The sequence below is a fragment of the Hemitrygon akajei genome, chromosome 5, assembly GCF_048418815.1.
Source record: "Hemitrygon akajei chromosome 5, sHemAka1.3, whole genome shotgun sequence".
Lineage (NCBI taxonomy): Eukaryota > Metazoa > Chordata > Chondrichthyes > Myliobatiformes > Dasyatidae > Hemitrygon > Hemitrygon akajei.
This window is the reverse complement of record NC_133128.1, coordinates 29,971,812-29,994,452: the sequence shown is the minus strand read 5'-3', so window position 1 is coordinate 29,994,452 and position 22,641 is coordinate 29,971,812. Positions and strand designations below refer to the sequence as shown.

Below are 22,641 nucleotides of genomic sequence, written 5' to 3'. Positions count from 1 at the left end.
CTTTCCACATCTACTCTGTCTAGGCCTTTCAACATTTGAAAAGTTTCAATGAGATTCCCCACCTTCATCCTTCTAAATTCCAGTGAGTACAGACCCAGAGCCATCAAACATTCTTTGTATGATATCCCTTTCATTCCTGGAATCATCCTTCTGAACATTGTGGACCCTCTCCAATGCCAGCAAATCTCTTCTAAGACGAGAAGCCTGAAATTGTACACAATACTCCAGGTAATCCCTCACCGGTGCCTTATAAAGCCTCAGCATCACATCCCTGTTCCTGTATTCTAGACCTCTTGAAATGAATGCTAATATTGCATTTGCCTTCCTCACCACCGACTCAACCTGCAAGTTAACCTTTAGGGTGTTTTGCACAAGGACTCCTAAGTCCCTTTGCATCTCAGATTTTTGGATATTCTACCCATTTAGAATATAGCATGACCATGCATTTTCCAACATTATACTTCATTTGCCATTTTTTGCCTATTCTCCTAATCTGTCTTAAGTCCTGCATCCTACCTGTTTCCTCAACACAATGCTCCTCCACCTTTGTGTCATCTGCAAACTTGGAAGCAAAACCATCTATTTCATCATCTAAAACATTTAAATACAGCATAAAAAGAAGTCCCAAAAAACCCCTGCGGAACACCACTAGTCACTGGCAGCCAACGAGGCAAGGTTCCTTTTATTCCCACTTGTTGCCTTTTTCACTGCCAGTGCTCTAACCATCTTAGTAGCTTTCCTGTAATACCATGGGCTCTTAACTTGGTAAGCAGCCTCTGTGTGGCACCTTGGCAAAGGCCTTCTGAAAGTCAAAATATGCAACATCAACTGCATCTCCTTTATCTATCCTACTTGTAATCTCAAAGAATTCCAGCAGGTTTATCAGGTATCTTCTCCCTTGTAATAGTAACTGCACCCACTTCCTTCATACACTACAACATCTGGCACACTGCTAGTGTCTTCCACATTGAAGACTGATGCAAAAATTAATTTAGTTCATCTGCTATCTCCTTGTCCCCTATTATTATTACTCCTGCCTCATTTTCTAGTGATCCTATATCAACTCTAATCTCTCTTTTTCACAAAATTGAATAGAGTTTTTCCTATACATTTTGATATTATTTGCCAGCTTGCTTTTGTTACGAAGGATGAACAGCTCTGATGGGCAGAAGGGTACAGAGTTGCCCATGTTCTCCCCCCCCAGGAGAATCACAAACTGTTACTGTTACCACGCTGCTAATGAGAGAGAAAGAGAGACAAAGGGAAAACATACTGGGACTGGAACATTTGCTTCAGATAAGGAAGAGATAACACCGGGAGAGAGAGACTTGTTGACCCACCATATTATGACTCCTGAAAGACTTATGGCTCCGGAGAGGGCTGTTTACTTGGTACTATTCTGTTCATTAAAATTCCTCAGTGGACAGCCAGAGTGGGCTGGTTTGATGGGCTAAGCCATTCAAAACTGATTGACACCTGAGGCCCCGTGAGTAGGGATAAAAGTGAGGTCTGGGGAGACACCCCTCAGACACACCAGGAGACACACTAGTGAGCACTGCTTGAGTGTTGGAACCCACGAGAAGGTGTGGGGCATCAGAGACCGAACAAAGGATCGGTCAGTTTAACTCACAGTGTTATAGCAGGGCCTGTGGGGGCTTGTGTGTGTGTCCACCCTTGCCTGGGTGATGAGTCCACCACAGAAGAACGGTCTAGCTGAAGGACAGAGGGGTCATAACTGAATGGCCACAACAACACATCGACGGATCAAGAGCGTAAAGGAAGGTTTGCCTGACAATAGCTGTCACTGTTTGCTCTCTCTCTCTCTCTCCACTGATTAAAACACAAGAACCAACAACTACCTCAACTACCGTATGAACTGAACTGAACTTTATACTTATAAGTGACAATTCATTATCCACTAGACATCGATAGAGCTTGTTTATTATTGATTATTATTATACCCACACTTTTAGGTTTAGTATTTGCTAATGTGTAATACCTGTATATTTGCATTGTTGATATTGATTTGTATATTTTACTAATAAACACGGTTTGAAAATAGTACCACCAGACTCCAACGGACACTTCTGTCTTTGCTGGTAAGACACCCAGTTACGGGGTACGTAACACTTTCATATTTCATCTTCATCTAATGATTCTTATAGTTGCTCTCTGTAGGTTTTTAAAAACTTCCCAATCCTCTATCTTCCCACTAATTTTTGCTTGTTGCATGCTCTCTCTTTTGTTTTTACATTAGCTTTGATGTCCCTTGTCAGCCACGGTTGTACTATTTTGCCAATTGAGTATTTCTTAATTTTTGGAATACACATGTCCTGCACCTTCCTTATTTTTTCCCAGAAAGCATGCCATTGCTGCTCTGCTGACATCCTTGCCAGCAGCTCCTTCCAATTTACCTTCCACTATAAACTAAGAGTACAGGACTCCTGAACATTCATGGTTTTTGCATTAATTACTCATAAAATGTGGTCTGATCTTTATCTAAGTCACAATAATAGACAAACAATTTGCCTAAACTAAAAACACACAAACAATTGTACTTATTCTCGTCAATACCAAGTAGACCATTTAAACAATCACAGTTTAAGTTCAAAAAAGTATGTGCACCGCTGGGGTAAAGCCTTCTAGAAAACTTATTTGGAGTCAGGTGTTGAAATCAATTAGATGATTGATTGCAATCATCTCTGGGCTGTAGAGATGCCCTGCCCTATAAAAAAGACACACAAAGTCAGGTTACTGATAGAGCCTGCTCTTCTCAAGCAGAATCTGTTTATGTGCACCATACCTTGATCAAACAACTTTCAGAGGACCTTAGAAGATGCATTGTAGAGATGCATGATGCTGGAAAAGGCTACAAAAGCACTTTTAAAGACCCGAGTGTTCATCAGCCAACAATAAGAGAAACTGTCCACAAATGGAGGAAGTTCTGAACTGTTGCAACTCTCCCTAGGAATGAGTGTCCTGTAAAGATCATATCATGAGCACAATGTGCAAAGCTGAAGGAGGTGAAAGATAACCCAAGGGTAACAGCAAAAGACCCGCAGAAATCTCTAAAACTTGTTAAAGTCTCTATTCATGTCTACACTATAAGGAAAAAAAGAACAAGAATGGTGTTCATGGAAGGATGCCACAGATGAAACCATTGCTCTCCAAAAAAAAAAACCGATTCCATTGCTGTACATCTCAACTTTGCAAAAAAAAAACACCTGGCTTTTCCACAACACTTGTGGGACAATGTTCTGTGGACAGATGAGACAAAAGCTGAACTTTTTGGCAGAAATGCATACTGCTATGTTTGAGGAAAAAGGGCACTGCACACCAGCACCAAAACCTCATCCCAACTGTGAAGCATGCTGGTAGGAGCATCATGGTTTGGGGCTGCTTTGCTGCCTCAGGGCCTGGACAGCTTGCAATTGTTGAGGAAACAATGAATTTAAAATTGTATCAAGAGATTTTACAGGTGAATGTCAGGGTAGCAGTCCGTCACCTGATAATGATCCAAAAGACAAAGAGTAAATCAACAACAGAATGGTTTAAAAAGGAGAAAATTTGTGTTTTGGGAAAGTCAAGAAAGAGTCCAGACTTTAACCCAATTGAAATGCTATGGCACGACCTGAAGATGCACGGTATCCTAGAACTATTGAACCAAAATAGTTTTGTACAGAGGAATGGCCTAAAATTCCTCCTCAATATTGCGCAAACAGGAAATATTTGGTGGAGGTTTTTGCTGCTAAAGGAGGTTCTACCAGTTGTTAAATACAAGGGTTCACATCGTTTTTCCAGCCTGCACTGTGAGTGATTAAACAATGTATTCAATAAACACATGCCAAGCACAATTGCTTGTGTGTTATTAGTTTAGGCAGATTGTGTTTATTATTGAGGGTTAGATAAAGAACAGATCACATTTTATGAGTAATTAATGCAGAAGAAAAAACAGGTAATTACAAAGGACTTTCCAATGTTGGGGAAGTCCAGAACGAGGGGTCACAGTTTAAGGATAAAGGGGAAGCCTTTTAGGACCCAGATGAGGAAAATCTTCTTCACACAGAGAGTGGTGAATCTGTGGAATTGTCTGCCACAGGAAACAGTTGAGGCCGGTTCATTGGCTATATTTAAGAGGAAGTTAGATATGGCCCTTGTGGCTAAAGGGATCAGAGGGTATGGAGAGAAAGCAGGTACAGGGTTCTGAGTTGGATAATCAGCCATGATCATACTGAATGGCGGTGCAGGCTCAAAGGGCCGAATGGCCTACTCCTGCACCTATTTTCTATGTTTCTAAACTTTTTCTTGCAACTGTATGTCACGATGCTTAGTGTTCAACACCATCATTCCTATAGTTCTGATCAAAAAGGTTCAGAACCTGTGCTTCTGTACCTCCCTCTGCAACTGGATCCTCAACTTCCCAGTCAGAAGACCACAACCTGTGTGGATGGGAAATAACATCTCCACCTCACTAACAATCAACACTGGCACACCTCAGGATGTGTGCTTATCCCTCTGCTCTACTCTCTCTACACCTACGACTGTGTGGCTCGGCACAGCTCAAACGCCATCTATACATTTGTTGATGATACAACCATTGTTGGCAGAATCTCAGATGGCATCATGTATGATGAATGTCACCTTTTTGAGGCACCACTCCTCGAAGATGTCCTGGATACTCCCAAGGCCCTTGGTATAGAGAGGGCGTACGGGAGCAAGACATACCAGCTAGGTCAGTGGTGCCGCAGCAACAACCTTGCACTCAATATCAGTAAGACCAAAGAACTGATTGTGGATTTCAGAACAGATAAGATGAGTGAACATATACTAGTTCTCACAGAGGGATCAGAAGTGGAAAGTGTGAGCAATTGCAAGTTCCTGGGTGTCAATATCCCTGAGGACCTAACCTGGATTCAACATATCAATGCAGCTATAAAGAAGGCAGGAGAGAGTCTATATTACGTTAGGAGGAGATTTGGTATGTCACCAAAAATACTCGCAAATTTCTATAGATGTACCATGGAGAGTATGCTGACTGGCTGCATCACCATCTGGTAGGGTGGGGCTACTGCACAGGATTGAGGTAAGCTGTAAAGAGGTATAAAATTAGTCAGCTCCATCATGGGCACCAGCTTTGGTAGTATCCAGGATATTTTCAAGGAACGCTGCCTCAAAAAGTTGGCATCCAACATTAAGGACCCCCATCACCCATGACATGCCCTCTTCTCATTGCTATCATCAGGAAAGAGGTGCAGAAGTCTCAAGGCACACACTCAATGATTCAAGAACAACTTCTTCACCTCTGCCATTTGATTTCTCAATGGAGTTTGAACCCATGAACACTACCCCACTATTTCATATTTCTATTTTTCTGCACTACTTATTTCATTTAACCATTTAATATATACATATTCGACCTGTAATTCACAGTTATTTTTTGTATTGCATTGTACTGCTGCCACATACAAAGTTAACAAATTACAAGACATATGCTGGTGATATTAAACCTGATTCTGAGGAGAGTGGGAATGATGTCAGAAGCTGGGAGGTGATAGGTGGAAGTGATAAGGATGAAGATAATGGAATCTGAGAGGAGATGAAGGTGGAATTGTGTGAGAGAGAGAGAGAGAGAGAGAAGTGGGGATGGGACTACTGGGAGCAGTGTATGTGTAATGAACTAATGAAGAATGTGGGGTAAAGGTAAGATATAGAGTTATGGGAGCTAATTAGATAAATAGGAGAAAGAAAGAGAAAAAATAGGAAGAGAGATAAAGGGGATCGGTTCCTGGAAGCTTGAGAATTTGTGATTCATGCTGCCAGACTGATGGCTCTCCCAGCGGCATGCGAGGTGCTGTTTCTCTAATTTACTTTCACCTGGCAGTAGAGGAGGCAGAAATGTCGGTGTGGAAATGGAACTAAAGTGGCTGGCCACCGTGAGATCCTGGCTGTCGGGCAAATGGGGCAAAAGTGCTGGTGAAGCCGTCCCCCAGTCTGCGTCCATCCTCATTGATGTAGAAGAAGCTGCTACGGGAGCGCCAGATGCAGTAAGTAACACCGAAATTCAAGTTCAAGTTCATAAGTGTCACTATGTACTGCCCCGAGATTCATTTTCTTGCATTCGCAAAAGAGCACAATAAAATCAGTGGAAAACCACGGCGCACAAACCGTAAACGTGCAAGACAACAGACTGCAAATAAAAAAAACCCTAAAAACTAAATAATATTAATAAACATAAATATTGAGAACACGAGATGTAAGTCCTTCAAAATGATTTCATGGGTTGTGGGAACATTTCAGTGTTGGAGTAAGTGAAGTTATCCCCTCCGTTTCAAGGTGACTGGTGGTGTGAGTCTTAAGGCTCCTGTCCCTTCTTCCTGGTGGCAGCAGCGAGAAGAGAGCCTGGCCCGAATGGTGAGGGTCCTTGCAGGACCTCTGCAGGAGTATGCAGTTCTCCTGTGCAACGCTCCCTGTACAAGTACTCAGTGGTTGGTGGGTGGGAGCTTTACCCGTGATGGACAGGGCTGTATCCATTTTCCGTTCAAGGGCGTTGGTGTTGAAGGAAGTAGGGGCACTGCCTGGCTCTTCTTTCTAATGGCACGTATGTGATGGGAAGGTCCTCTGGAATGATAATGCCGAGAATTTCAAAGTTGTTGACCCTTTCCACCTCTGATCCCGTGACGAGGACTGGCTCATGGATCTCCGTTATCCTCTTTCTGTAGTCAATAACTAGCTTGTTGGTTTTGCTGACAGTGAGCGAGAGGCTGTTGTGGCACCACTCAGCTAGCTTTTCAATCTCCCCCCCCCCCCCCCCCCCATATGCCGATCCACAGGATTCACCTGTGAAAGACAGCCTCACCTGCACTGGCGGTTTAGAGCCCTGGATGATAGGGAGGGAGAAGGTATCGGGACAGGCGTATCACCTGAGCCCAGACCCCTTGCTGGGAAACTGATGAAAACATGGCGAAAACGAAGATAGACCGCGCTTAGGATGGAATGATGTGCTTCAGAGAGGGAGAGTGGGACGAAGGAGGGCGGAGGGAGGCGGAATGATGGGGGGCACGACAGGGTTTAGGCATGGGGTCCGAAGAGGGCGGTGCATTGGAGGACTCAGGGGAGGCGAGGTGCTGGAAAGAGGGTGACTCTGAGGAGTGAGGGAAGGACGAGGGTTAGTTGGTAGAAGCGTGTGAGACTAGGGGTCGATGAGGAGAGGTGCTGGTAAATGAGCGGTAGGACTCAGAAGGGAGCTCTGCACGGAGGTGGCCGGGACGAGAGTGGGATCAGGAGGCGTCGGGGTCCTTACCCAGGAGATTATGAAATTAAACCTTCCTTTGCTTTGCTAGTTTTAATCTGTTCTGATTATATTTATTTATTTACGTTCCCTATTTCAGATCCAAAAAGAGAGCGCATATGACTGCAATTTTACTAGAATGGGGCGAGAAGTTATAGTTTGCTTGTTTTGCACTGATGATCTGTTACTGTTTATGTTTCAGAGTCATAAAACCAAAGGCCAGAATCACCATTTTGCCTGTAATTTTAATAGATGCATCACAAATTCAGAGTAGGAAAGGTGTGTGCTGACAAACTAATTTCTCTGTGTAAATTGCCTGTGTTTAGTGATTGCTGCAAACAGATGGCGATAAATGACAATACGGGGAGAATGCAAAAGTGATGCTTGTAGGATCCGTGTACATGGGTGGTTGAAGTTTGTTACGGATCCCGCGGGCTGAAGAGCTGTCTCCGTGCTGTAACTATCAATGACTGATTCTAGAAGCCTCAATTCCTACAATAATCTTTTGCCTGTTTGAAGCCTGTCAGCGAGGAAGCAGTTATAACTTCTGTAGCTTTACATCGGATGCTGTTTTCTGTTTATATCAGCTGAACATGAGTTTCGATTTCCCTTACTCCTTTTGATTGTTTCACTTCGATGTAATTTCCTGATTTCGCTGACAGACGCGTTGACGCTTTCGAAGGCAATCAGAAGTCTACTGCAGAGGTCATTACTGTGATTCTTCCAAAAGAGTCGACTCTAAGTTCTTGGCCACCTTAGAGATTTCATTCAGGGGAAAGAAAAATCATGTATTCATTTTCACAGGCCCAAAGAAGAGGATGTTCTGAAATCCTAGAATCATTAAACTACAGTAATTTGCTTGGACTGAAGGACACTATAGCCAGTAAAGTAAATGTGTGGAGTAAAGAAGGTAAGTACGATCAGGCCGATTTCTATCTAACAAATAGATTATAATTGTTTATAACTGCGTAACTCTCTCTTGTGCATCATTGGATTTGTTTTCTCTTTAGACTATTTTTGGGTTCTGAACTCAACCTTGTGTGTAAAATTGCACGTTTACACTCGAATAAGTTTTAAATGTATTTAAAGAAAAATGTACTTAAGGAAGCCTTGAATGTACTGTATATATAAAAAAAACATTCTCTGTCCTCTGGACTTATTTGCTAATTTTTTTTACCTTCAGTTGATGAAAAATAATTTTTACATTGGGTGCAGAGCACAATGCTCTCATTTAAAATTATGCTTCTGTGTTGTGATTATGTGGTTTTCACCATCTCAATAGACTTTCTCAAAAACGCATGACATTCCTACATCAACCTGCCCTAACTTATCCAGTAGCATATGCAGTGAATAATTAGCATCTAATTGTCTTCTGGCAAGATAGCACCAATGTCCAACGGCAACATCTTGTAGACAGTTTACAGAACTACTGGATACTCGTCTTCTGCTAAATATACTTCTGAACTGTGATTGTTTGCAACCTGTAATTTCCCTTTTTAACAATATATTTTTGGGACAACTGAATGATCTGGCGCTTCTGTGATTTCCTGGGGGATTCGGCATGGAATACAGCTGTGGCTGTAGCTGGGGGTGGCTGTGTTTATTCCTAATAGCACAACCTAGCACAAACCCGTGGTTGGCTCCATTGCTCCACTCTGAGTAAAGCGTTGAGCCAGATTAAGTTCAATGAGAATGGAAAACGAATGGGTGTTCAGTGCCACCTGCCTGTGTTTGACTGGTATCCTACTCAGTGTTGCCGGCGGAAGGTGCTGCAGTCTTGGTTCCCAGGCTGGGATGTCCGATTGCCTCGGCAGCTCATGGCGATGGACTCACTTCTGGCTGCAATTTCATGTTTAGTGTCTTCACTGTTGAAAATGCTTTATTATTTGTGTGATTGAGACCTTTCGGCATGCAAGTGGATCTGTGGTTGTGACCTGCAGCTAATGGCAGACACAGCAGTGAATTTACTGACGCGGTAGCCGCAGACATTGGCTCCTGGACAGGCTTCACTCGCCTCAGCGGTTCATGGTTGTGGACGCACTTCAGGGTTCTCTGCAGTTTGATGTTTAATGCCATGTGTATTGTTTGTTCGCTTTTTGTTGCTGCTTGGTTTGGAATTTTTTCCCGCACGTTTGATGGTCTAGTGTGGGTTTTTTCTTTAAACGGGTTCTGTGGTGTTTCTTCGTTTTGCGAGGAGACAAATCTCAACTTCGGTAATAAATGTACTTTGAACTGTAAGGTTCAGTCTCAGAGTGCTGTGTGCTAGCAGTATACTGTAATCTTGAACATAAGACAGCGCAACTACAAACCCAAACTGGCAGAATTTCAACCTTGTCGATGTTCACTGAAGATACAAAACTTTAACCGTAAGTTCTTTAGACAACTTAGAAGAAGTCGAGCTTGATTTGTGCTTCAACTATCGAAGTTTCTTTCCACATTCTTTCTGCAATGAGTCAGCAAATTGCTTTTCTTATTCCAGTAATATTAAATCGGTTTCTATGTTACACCAGAATGTATCATGCCAAACAAAAAAGTGTGTCACCTTTACAAACATGTATAAACCAGCCTTGGTATATGTCAACCAAATTTAGTTTCGTCCATCATGTTGAAATAATGCATTTAAGATACTATTATGCACAGTTCCATGGCAGGCTTTAATTGTAAATACCCTGTGATTATAATTAAGCAGCTGGGCTAATAATTAGAGTTCAGAATCAGTTATTAAAAAGATGAGTCTGATTACCACATAGGTAACTGGGAAATTAAAATTTAGTTATTTAATAAATATGGACTTAAAACACTTCAACAGTACAGAGACAGACACAAAAACTTTCTTCACTAGTCATCCTGACTGGCTGCATCACTGCCTGGTATGGGATCTGTACTTCCCTCAGTCACAGGACTCTGCAGAGAGTGGTGCGGACAGCCCAGCACATCTGTAGATGTGAACTTCCCACTGTTCACAACATTTACAAAGGCAGGTGCGTAAAAAGGGCTTGAAGGATCATTGGGCCCGAGTCACTGTAACCACAAACTGTTCCAGCTGCTACCATCCAGGAAACAGTACCACAGCGTAAAAGCCAGGACCAACAGGCTCCAGGACAGTTACTTCCACCGGGCCATCAGACTGATTAATTCATGCTGACACAACTGTATTTCTATGTTATATTGACTATCCTGATGTACACACTATTTATTACAAATTACTATAAATTGCACATTGCACATTTAGACAGCGATGTAACAAAGATTTTTTACTCTTCATGTATATGAAGGATGTAAGTAATAAGATCAATTCAGTGCAATTCATTCAGGAAAGGAGACGTATTGTTCCTACATGGTCTGACCTTTCAGGTGGTACCAGATACACACTAAAGTGATTAACATTTCAGTGCAGTCAGAAGTAATTTCCAACCAGATTCAAGTAAAACAGAAATATTCATGTATAGAGCACCTTCCCAATCTGAAGAATGAGTTATGCTGAGTGGGAGGAATAGGGTACAGTACTGAAAGCACTAGATGAAATCACCCATGTGTTACGAACCCCGTAACTGGGTATCTTACCAGCAAAGATAGAGACGTCCGTTGGAGTCTGGTGCTACTATTTTTAACAGTATTTATTAGTAAAAATACACAAAAATAATATCAATACGTCATCAATACTAAACCTAAAAGTGCAGGTATAATAATAATCAATAAGAAATAAGCTCTATCGTTGTCTAGGGGATAATGAATTGTCCGATGGAAATCTAAAGTTCATTTCAGTTCATACAGGCTACAGCTGTTTGTTCGTCGCTGTGTTGCAATTGTTGGAGAGAAAGTGAGAAATAGAAAAAGTTGCCGGCTTTCCTTGTTACAATCTTGATCCGTATCCGTCCTTTAGCTAGAGCGTTCCGTGGAGGACTCGTCACCCAGGCAAGGATGGACACACACACAAGCCCCCCACCAGTCTCGTACGTTTCTCCTGGTGTGTCTGAGGGGTGTTCCCCAGACCCGTCTTTTATCCTCACTCACGGGGTCTCAGATGTAAATCAGGTTGGGATGATGCAATTCCTCAACCAGACCACTCTGGTTGCCCCCTGAGGGGTTTCAATGAATAGTACAGTACTCAATACACAATTCCTTCTCCAAGAGACAATTGCAGTAATCAGTGGTTCCATTCCGCTTTTGTTAGGAGACATTCCAAACCTTGTGTATTCTGCGGTGTCTATAACATCTGCCTTTGCTGTTCCTGTGTCTCTCTCATTACTGACATGCTGTGTATCTCTCTCATTTCCTGGGTCTCAGACCCGAAATAATAACGATCTTGCGATTCTCAAAAAGGAGGGTGTGACTTTGCACCCTTCGGCCCCTCAGAGTTGCTCCACATTCGTAACACATGTAAGTGTCACAATTGCCCCAACAAGTTCTCCCTCAGTAACATTCAGGGCCCCAAACAATCCTTCCAGGTGACACTTCATCTGTGAGTCTGTTGGGGTCATATAATTTATCCATTGCTCCTGGTGTGGCCTCCTGTATATCATATAACCATATAACAATTACAGCACGGAAACAGGTCATTTCGGCCCTTCTAGTCCATGCTGAACGCTTACTCTCACCTAGTCCCACCTACCTGCACTCAGCCCATAACCCTCCATTCCTTTCCTGTCCATATACCTATCCAATTTTACTTTAAATGACAATATCGAACCTGCCTCTACCACTTCTACTGGAAGCTTGTTCCACACAGCTACCACTCTGAGTAAAGAAATTCCCCCTGGTGTTACCCCTAAACTTTCACCCCCTAACTCTCAACTCATGTCCTCTTGTTTGAATCTCCCCTAATCTCAATGGAAAAAGCTTATCCATGTCAACTCTATCTATCCCCCTCCCCCCCTCAACCTTCTACGCTCCAAAGAATAAAGACCTAACTTGTTCAACCTTTCTCTGTAACTTAGGTGCTGAAACCCAGGTAACATTCTAGTAAATCTCCTCTGTACTCTCTCTATTTTGTTGACATCTTTCCAATAATTTGGTGACCAGAACTGTACACAATAGAGACCCAAAGTAGATTGGGAGACCTTATCACTGAGCACCTTCACTCTGTCTGTTACAAAAAGCTGAATCTCCTGGTGGCTACCCATTTCAATTCTACTTCTTATTCCCATTCCAACAAGTCAGTTCATGGCCTCCTCTACTGCCGTGATGAGGCCACGCTCAGGTTGCAGGAGCAAAACATTTTAGTCTGTCTGGACTAAAATGTCTCCAACCTGATTTCTCAAACTTCTGGTAATGCACCCCCCCCCCCCACTTCATCATTCCCCATTCTTGTTTCCTTCACTCACCTTATCTCCTTACCTGCAATCACCCTCCTCTGGTGCTCCTCCCACTTCCCTCTCTTGCAGGGCCTTCTGTTCTCTCCTAACAGATTCCCCCCTTCTCCAGCCTTTTATCTCTTTCACCAATCAACTTCCTATCTCTTTATTTCACCCCCTCCTCCGCTCCTGGTTTCACCTATCACCTTCCTCTCCTCCCTCCTTCTTCATACTCTGATTCACTCCCATTCCTTGGCAGCCCTGATAAAGGGTCTCAGCCCAAAACGTTGACTGTTTACTCTTTTCAATAACTACTGCCCGACCTGCTGAGTTCCTCCAGCATTTTGTGTCAGTTGCTTTAAAATGTCTATCTGTGTCATTAAGCATAATAGAAGTCATACAACAAAGAAAAGATCCTTCACCTCACATGTCCGTGCTGACCATCAAGCATGCATTTACACTCATTAATCCTATTTTAAACCACCCACATTCCCTTCAGCTCCCTCCAGATTCCTCCATTTACCCACTCACTACTGTGGCCCATCAGCCTTCCAGTCTGCATGTGGAATTTGGAAGGAAATCCATCTCCAGGAAGAAACCCACTTGGTCACAGTGCAGACTCTGCACAGACAGCAGTGGAAAGTGGCCATTTTCCTCCCTCAGAATGAGCATTTATTTTTAGTTGAAGTACAGTGACAGCTTAATTTCTCATTCTCATTTACCTTCTTAGTGAGCTAATTATTCTACTTACAATTCCTTTTTTATTTTACTTACAATCAAATATTGAGATTAGGTATTTACGTGCATATAAATTATATATTCTTGAACTTTCTTGCAGACCTCATCAATGTCATTCTGAAACACAGCCAAAGTGCAGAAGAGCTCCTAAAACGCAGGAAGGTTCTGCGTGAGGAAATATTGAAGTACCTGATTAAACATGGTGTCACTGTTTCTACATCGTCAGACAAACAGCAACTTATTGATAAAGCTTTGGTCTATTGGACAATGTCAGAAATGTATAGAGAGCCAACAGCAGCTAAAAAAGATGTGCAAGTTCTGCACCAAAAACAGAGGGAAGAACTGGGGCAAAAGTTAGTGGAGAATACTGAAAGTATAGTGGTAAAACCACAGACAATGACTTCCACAACATTGAGAGAACTGAGGCAGGTGAGACAGGCAGAGGAGCAGAAGGAGAAAGAAGAGGAGGAAAAGAGACAAGAGGAGCAATTGCGAAGGCAAGAGGAAATGCGGACTCCACCGCAGGGTGCAATGCCCATGGAGTTGAACATAAATGTGAATATTTTGCAGGTAATTTATGTGGAGATGTTATGTTCTTGCATCTAAATTTTTAGAATTTCCTTATGATTTATTTTCATAGACCCGAAAGTATCCTTCCATTAGCCTAAAACCATAATACTCAAAATGCTATCCAGAAAAACTAAGACATTTTTGCAACAGTTGTACTTCTCAAGAAAGTATTCTATTAATATTAATGAAATTGATATTTTTTTCCTATCAGATTAATTCAGAGTTGTGGAATGGGATGGAAGTTGAGTTGCTGTAACAGAATGATGGATGAGTGTGGCAAAATGATTATTACCATATTTAATGTCTTTACATTCTTACCTCACTTGGCTCAGAACTGATTTGCATTTAGATTTGTGATGTTGATAGATATCTGGAGCTGTGGTGTACAGCACAACATTAATGCTGCTCATTCATCAAAGTTGCTAACTCATCACTTGGGGTATTGTTTCAAACTAAAGATAGAGGGAAAGAATTTTATACACATTTGAGTGTTGAGGATTTGGAATACTTTGTCAGGGATAGGAGTTGACAGAGGTTTATTTCTAGAGATCGAAAAAGAACTGGTTAAGTATGTAAAAGGAATGAACTTAATAGTCCATGGAGAAAAGACTGGACAGTATTACCTAACTGGGGACTAGTTGAATTGCTCTTAAGTGGAGCTGGATGAGCTGGATGGGCTGAATGGCATTATTGTCATTCTGTAAAATCTTATTCCTATGTTGAATTCAATTAGAAGAAAACACCAAATGTAGTAATACAAATGCGGTGTAATACCAAATCAAGGTTCAAAGTTTCAAAGTAAATTTAATATTGAAGTATGTATACTGCATACAATTCTGAGGTTTGTTATCCCACAGGCAGCCATAACAAAAAAGAAACATCATGGAACCTATTTGAGGAAAACATCAAACACCCAACGTGTGATAAAAAAGAACAAATCATGCAAAAAGCTTTTAACATACAGAATATTAAGCATCAAACTGCGGAATGCACCTTAAGTACATAATACATACAAAGTGCTGGAGGTACTCAGCAGGCCAGGGACCATACATGGAAAGGAATGAACAGTTGATGTTTCTGCTGAGAACCTTCATCAGGACTGGAAATGTAGGAGGAAGAAGCCAGGACAAGAAGGTGGAGGGACAGGAAGGACTACTAGCTAGAAGGTGATAGGTGCGGCTAGGTGTGTGAAGGGATGAAGTAAGAAGCCTGGAGGTGATAGGTGGAAAAGGCCTTAAGACATTAGAGAATTAGGCTATTCAGCCCATCAAGTCTGCTCTGCCATTCTATCATGGCTGATTTATTATCCCTTTCGACCTGATTCTTCTGCTTTCTCCCTGTAATTTTGGCATCCTGACTAATCAAGAACTTTCTAACCTCCATTTTAAATATACCCAATGACTTGGCCTCCACAGTCATCTGTAGCAATGAATTGCAGATTCACCTCCCCCTGGCTAAAGAAATTTTTTCTCATCTAAATGGACATCCCTTTATTTTGTCCCAGTGCCCTCTTGGTCCTTGACTCCCTTACTATCAGAAACATCTTCTCCACAGCCACTTTAGCTAGGCCTTTCAATATCCAATAGGTTTCAATGAGATCCACCCCCCCCCCTTCTACATTTCACTGAGTACAGACATGAAACCATCAAATACTCCTCATACATTAACCCTTTCATTCCTGGAATCATTCTAGTGAACATCCTCTGGTCCCTCTCCAATGCCTGCACATCTTTGCTTAGACAAGTGGCCCAAAACTAGTTTGACCCATGCTTTATAAATCCTCAGCATTACATCCTGGCTTGTATATTCTATTTCTCTTGAAGTGAATGCAAACATTGTATTTGCCTTCCTGAACCAGTGACTCAACCTGCAGGTTAACCTTTAAGGAATCCTGCATGAGGACTCCCAAGTCACTTTGCACTTCTGATTTTTGAATTTTCTGTGGTTTCACTCATTCTACCAACGTGCACGATTATACCCTTCCCTACACTACTCCATCAGCAGTGCTACAGGACCATGTTGAGGAAATGGGGCTACACTAGTTGACCTTCAGCTCTTGAGAGGAGGAAGTGATAGGTAGGAGGTAGTCACCACTAAAATGCAAGGGGATGATACCTGGTGACTGTCAGGAGAAGAGAAAAGAACCCTGTGTGTACCCCTGTGGCTGAGGGTTCCCTTGTGGCTGTTTCCCTCAATAATAATTACATCACTTTGGATACTTCTGGTGGGGGAAGGAAGTCATAGCAACCAGGTCTCTGGTATTAAGTCTGACCCTGTTGCTCGATTGGGAAGAGGAATGCAGTAGTGATAGTGGATTCCATAGAGGAGCAGACAGGAGATCCTGTGGATGTGAAGGAGACATAGAGATGGTATGTTGCCTCCCAGGTGCCAGAGTCAGGGATGTCTCAGTTCGAGCCCATAGCATTCTAAAGGGGGAGAGTGAGAAACCAGAAGTCATGGTGAATATTGGTACAACAACATAGATAAGAAAAGGGAGGAAGTCCTCAAGAGAGAATATAGGGAGCTAGAAAGCTGAGAAGCAGGACCTCCAGGGTAGTAATTCCAGGATTGTTGCCTGTGCCACACACCACTGAGGGGAAAAACAGGATGATTTGGCAGATGAATGCGTGGCTGAGGAATAGGTGCAGGGTTTCAGTTATTTGGATCATTTGGATCCCTTCTGGGGAGTAATGACCTGTTCAAAAAGGACCCATTACACCTGAATCTGAGAGGGGACCAATATCCTTGTGGGCAGATTTGCTTGAGCTGTTGGGGAGGATTTAATCTAATTTGGCAGGGGGATGAGAACCAGAGTGACAGGCTGGGGATGCTGCAGTTGGTAAGCAATTAGATGCACTGTGTAGTGAGACTGTGAGGGAAAAGCAGGCAGATGATAGGGCAACATTAGTCAGTGGGATGAATTGAAGTATAACATTGGGACAAAATCAAAAATTGTGATGAATGTGTTTTATTAGAATGTACATAGTATACAGGATAAGGTGGATGATTTTGTAGTGCAGTTAGAGATTGGCAGGTATGATGTTGTGAGCACTGAGTTGTGGCTGAAAGGAGATCATAGTCGGGAGCTTAACATCCAAGGATACACAATGTAATAAAAGGACAGGGTGTGGAGTGACTTTGGTTAAAATAATAAATGAAATCCTTTGGATGAGCCAATATTGGATCATTAGAAGATGTAGATTGTGTGGAGAGTTAAGCTGTTAGGGTGAAAAGACTGATGGGACTCCGAACAGCAGCAAGGATGTGGGTCTCAAATTACAATGGGAGAAAGAAAAGGCATGTAAAAGTGAAAATCAGGGTGGTGATGAATCCCGAGAGACAGGTTTTTTGTAAAGCCCATGAGATGGCTTTTTAGAGCAGCTTATAAATGAACCCACTAGGGGAACAACAATGCTGGATTGGGTGTTGTGTAATGAACTGTATTTGTTTAGAAAGGCAGTGATCACTCTGCAGTTTGAGAGCAAGAAGCTAAAGTCAGATGTATCGGTATTCCAGTGTACAGGGAAATGGATCAAATGCGGGAAAATCTTAGATGGAATCAGTTGGGGTGAAGGGTCTGTTCGCATGCTGCATGACTCTATGACTAGTTGGAAACCTTTCATTTCCAAATTCAAATTTGTTCATTTAATCTAACTTCCATGGTAACCAGGATGGGATTTGAAGGGTACTTAGCCACAGCAACACCAGAGTACTTGGTTTGGCGAGGGGTGGAACTGAAGTTGATGGAGGAGTTAAAATCAGAGGTGATTAATTGAATGGCTGAACTGGCTTGAATAGCATTAGTTCAGATATTGCATTCGACTTTGATGTGTATACTTATGCATGCAACAGACATATTTCTTATACTTTCTTGACTGCTAAGAGATGAAACTCCTATTCCTGATAATAGCTGACTTATAATCTCTGAAATACTAGTAATGCCAAGAGCAGTTGATTAGCAGTGTTTAGAATACCAACACCCTTTGCTTCAAACACTTAGGCGTTGGGTTAAGACCTTTGCCTTACTCATAATCAAAGCAATGCTGTTAACGGGGCAATTGAAGTTGTAGATCCAGTGGGAGTGAAGGATAGGTGATCTGCTTCCAGGTTAGGCTTGTGTGCAGCTTTCAGGGGAGCCTGCAAAGGTTCTGTTTCCATGGCCTGCTGCCCTTTTCCTTATCAGGGTTATGGGTTTAGAGCTTCTGTCATTGTCTAGGTTAACTACGCATTGTGTAAATGGTACAGATTGTATCCACTGTGTACCAGTGCTGGAGAAAAATAATGCTAGTTGATCAGCCTTGGTCTTTGATGGAGTCAAATTCATGGGTGGTGTCGGAGCTGAATAAATCCATGCTGAGTGTTTCAAGATTCAAGATTGCTTAATGTCATTTCCAGTACACAAGTGTGAAGGAGAACGAAATAATTGTTACTCCAGATCCGATACAGCTTAAAAATAATATTTTCATATCACAAAATAAAAATAAATAAGATCAAGAACAGAATATTAAAAATATACAATAATTATAAATACATAAGCTTATATATATAGATTGACTGCATGTACAGGAGTGTCTACATAAAGTGACTGACTGGAAATGATAAAGTAGTGATAAGGGGGTTGGGGCTTAGTGTGTGGTTTAAGGGACATAGAACTGCATACTTCTTTGTCCGCATTTGTGGTACTCAAAGTATTTGTCTTTGATGTAATATTTCTATTTTTTTTTTACAAAGCTGACTTTATTCTTTTTTCAACACATTCCAGTATCATTCCCCACCTCAGCAAGAGGCAAGTGGAGTCTCAGGTGAACAAATGGGCAAGGAGTTCTGTGAATGGTTCTTCCAGCTTCTGAACTCTCAGAATCCTTCCTTTGGACAAAAGGCTGAAGAGTGGGGCCCCCAGCACTTTTGGGACGATGCAATCCTTCACTTTACCTATTGTATCCAGGAACTCGTAAAAGAACAACATCAGAGTTCTGTGACTGTTAGTTTGCGCCTGCTGTCACTGGTAAAAGATGAACAACTGCTCTTCAACCCCAATATCAGCCAGAGTGGTGTGAAATGTGTAACTTCTCCACATGGAATAGTTGCCATAGCAGTGGCTGGCACCATTCACAGGAATTGCCAATGCCTAGGTGTTTTTGAACAGCTCATTGGGCTCATCCGCACACCAGTCTATGGAAACAATTGGAAAATCAGGTATATTAACCTTAAGGTGAAAGCTTTTAATGATCAGCCTGTAATTCTGCAACCCAGTGTATCTGTTCAGATGACAGAACTACAAGCCTGTATCAATGAATTAAGTGCATTTCTGAAGTAATTTATTTTGAAAATCATTTTCACTTTATAGCCTGAAAGGATTTGAAATTTGTGTGGATTTGTATAATGGGTGGGCATTTTCCTGCATAAATGACACTGGATAATAAAATTAAAAAATGACCCTCCTGGATTTGAAACTATTTTCACATATGGAAGTTTTACCAACTATTGTAATCTTAGGAACCTATCATCTACTTTAAAAGACAGTACTGTGCTAAAGTCTTAGACACATCATGAAGTTAGGACTGATCAGACACCTCCCTGATGGTATTGCATGATGGATCAGAATCTGTTTGTACTTCTCAGCATTGAGGATTCCATTGATTCTGACCAGATCACCAACTCCATTTGCAGAAATGCAGCCCCAAACCGGCAGGGAACCTCTGACATGTTTTCCTGTTTGCTGCAGACACGCATCTGTGTATCGCTCTCCAGCTTTTCCATAGACAAACTGCCTCCTGTCTGAGCCAAAAATTTCAAATTTTGACTTGTCATTCCTGAGTAGTTGCTGCCATCGTTCAGCACACCTGTCCTGGGTTTTTGTGCGTAGGCGAGTCTCTTGGCTTTGTTTCCACTTCGAAGGAATGGCTTTTTGGCAGCAACTCTTCTATGAATATTTCTGACAAGACTTCTCCAGATTATAGAGGGGTGTACTTGAGTTTCAGTGTGTTCAGAGCTGATAGCAGTACTAGACTGCTTCCGAGTTAGAAGGGACATTAGTTTGGTGTATATCTGTCTCCTACACTCCTTTCATGTCCGACCACTGCACTTCTGATTGTCAACCTTGCCTGTTTTTATGTGCTTCTTCAGAATAGATTGGACAGCACATCTTTAATCTCTTGCCTGCCACAACATTTCTGCTTGGGAGAGACCTTGCTGATGCAGGATGACCACCTTGTAGTCTTGTTACTAAGCTCATTCTTATGGTGTAAGAATTGATGATTTAAAGATTAAGCTCCCACATTTGCCACAATCTCACCTTTTAATTTGGTTGTCCTGCATCCAGTTTGATTTCTCTACACTTATTTCTGTTTCAGTTGATCAGTTTAGCTCATTCAATACATTATGTTTTTGAACATTAGCATCCTGTTTGTTATCTTTGTTTAATCATGCACTGGGCTAGATACATACTAAGTAATCCAGATATTACTTGAAAGGTGGTCTATTATATATTACTTTCTTCAAAGAACTACATAAGTTCTTGGTAACATTTAATTTTTTGGAAAATGCATGTTTAGAAATCTAAAATTTGCTCTCTTCTACTGACACACTATTGCAGAAGAGAAAATTAAACATTTAAAACAGAATCTGTATATAAAATCTAGGCTGCCGAAGATTCTTGCACAGAACTGTAGTTATTGTAAAAAGAAAACTGATCTTCCAAAAAAGATGATTTAGGGATGAAAATCCTTTCTGCATTATTTTTAATCAACAGATCAATATATTTAGTAAATGTCAATTTGCATCATTTCATTTAAATCATTAGTGCATATATAAATTACTTTTGTTAAATCACTATAGAAAGGAGCCTTTTGCAAGCACCAATAAAATGGGGGCAAGTGGAAAATCCCGCTGAAAGCTTTTAACAATCAGCTGGCAATGATCCAACCCCGTGTATGTATCTGTTCAGATGACAATACTGCAGGTTCACATCAAAGAATTAAGTGCACTTCTGAAGTCGGCAGATTTTGGATAGGGAAGGACAGTGTGCTGAGGTATATCAGCTGTGACTATGATGAACAGGCTCGAAGGGCAAAACAACCTCTGGTGCTCTTACCTCCATGTTATCATTTGTATCAAATAGAAGCTAGAGTTTAAATGGGATATTTATTTGAGTTTTTATGTTCTCAGTGACAGTGACGATGGGTCTCTTTCATCCTAATGTGCTTGTGCTTGTCTGGTAGATAAAACTAACTTTGAACTGCAGGGTGAATAAAAGGATGGAGACCCCACCTAGAAAATATTTATTGGAGGGTTGGGGGTATAAGGTGTGGATCTTTCTTAATTGTGCAAAAAGGTGCTGCTCCTGGACATGAAACATAAGCAAGAACTCTTTACCTTTAATATCTGCTGCTTCTTAGTAACATTGATGAAGAAGGACTTTCTCAATTCATTATTGTCTGTGTATTGTCTGGACTTCGGGTTTTATGCTTCTCTGATTATTTGATTGTTACACTGTAATTATCATTGAAATAAATTAATTGGATAATAAAGTTTGCATTAATCATTAACTCCTGCAGATAAATATTGTAAATGGAAAAGTAATACAGTGATGGAAGTGGTTGCAGTATACATTTCAGGGTCTTGACCCAAAATGCTGACAATCTTCTGCCTCCATAGATTCTGCCTGACCTACTTGGCTCCTTCAGCAGTTTGTTTTTTGACTCACAGCTGGTAGTATTGATATTGGTGTTGGTTTATTGATACATGTATAAGATACTGTTAGAAGCTTGTCTTGCATGCTGTTCATACAGATCAATCATTACACATGCATTAAGGTGGAACAACAGCAATGCAGAATAAAGTGTAAAAGCCACAGAGAAAGTGCAGTGCAAGTAAACAGAGTTCAAGATTATAACAAAGTACTTTGTAAATTATGCAGTTAAAAATGCCTCGCATTGTAAACCAAGTCCATTGAAAAGTCTGGTAGCAGCTAGATAGAAGCGGTCTTTGAGGTTGGTGGTAGGTGCTTTCAGGTATCTTCTGCCCGATGGGAGAGAATGTGCTGAGCAGTGTCCACAACTCTCTGCAGTCACTTATGGTGATGTACAGAGCAGCTGCTGTACCATGTTATGCAACCAGTTAAAATGCTTTCTATGAGGCATTGATAAAATGGAGCCTAGTCAGTGTTGATTTCTTGGGAAGTATGCCAGCCTGTACACCTGATAGTGGAAAAAGAAATGAAGTGATGAAACTGTAATGCAGGAATAACACATACAAGTTCACCCTACTCTAGGTCACACCCAACATTAGTTTGTTCACCTCGCTCCAAAGCTGTGTGCCTTTACTGAGGCAGTATATTCTCACAGGATTTATTTTTGGGAGAACGAGATGGAGCCAGCGGTCTGAAGCACATCTGCACCTCAAGGAAAGGTGCTTCTAGCCTCCCATTATTTAAATCAAGAGTCTGCTAAACTCGTGAGACTGAGACGCCCTTGATCCCACCCCCAAACGTCGGTTTGTGTGGATGCTGTGTCATTTGCTACCCTATTACAAATTAATGCCACGAAATAACAGACAGTACACTGCATACGAATAAAGGATTATACTTATGAATCTTAACTGAAGGGGTAATAAAGAAAAAGAAAAGGGAAGTTTCTAATTAAACAGTCAAACGTGCACAAGTTTGATCTCATCTTGAGCTTCTCTGTCACTTAGGTGTTGGGCCCTCAGTCAACATGAAAGCCCACACCACCTTCTTGAATAATCAGAACT

At 41.6% G+C, this 22,641-nt stretch overlaps 1 protein-coding gene across 1 annotated transcript; it reads left to right on the top strand.

Moving 5' to 3' along the window:
- Positions 1-7,101: 7,101 nt before the first annotated feature.
- LOC140727580 (uncharacterized protein C3orf38 homolog) lies at positions 7,102-21,115 on the top strand. Its single transcript, XM_073045103.1, has 3 exons — positions 7,102-8,198; positions 13,421-13,890; positions 18,653-21,115. The coding sequence occupies exons 1-3, from the start codon at positions 8,075-8,077 to the stop codon at positions 19,205-19,207; spliced, it is 1,149 nt and encodes a 382-aa protein (XP_072901204.1). The 5' UTR covers positions 7,102-8,074; the 3' UTR covers positions 19,208-21,115.
- Positions 21,116-22,641: the final 1,526 nt, after the last annotated feature.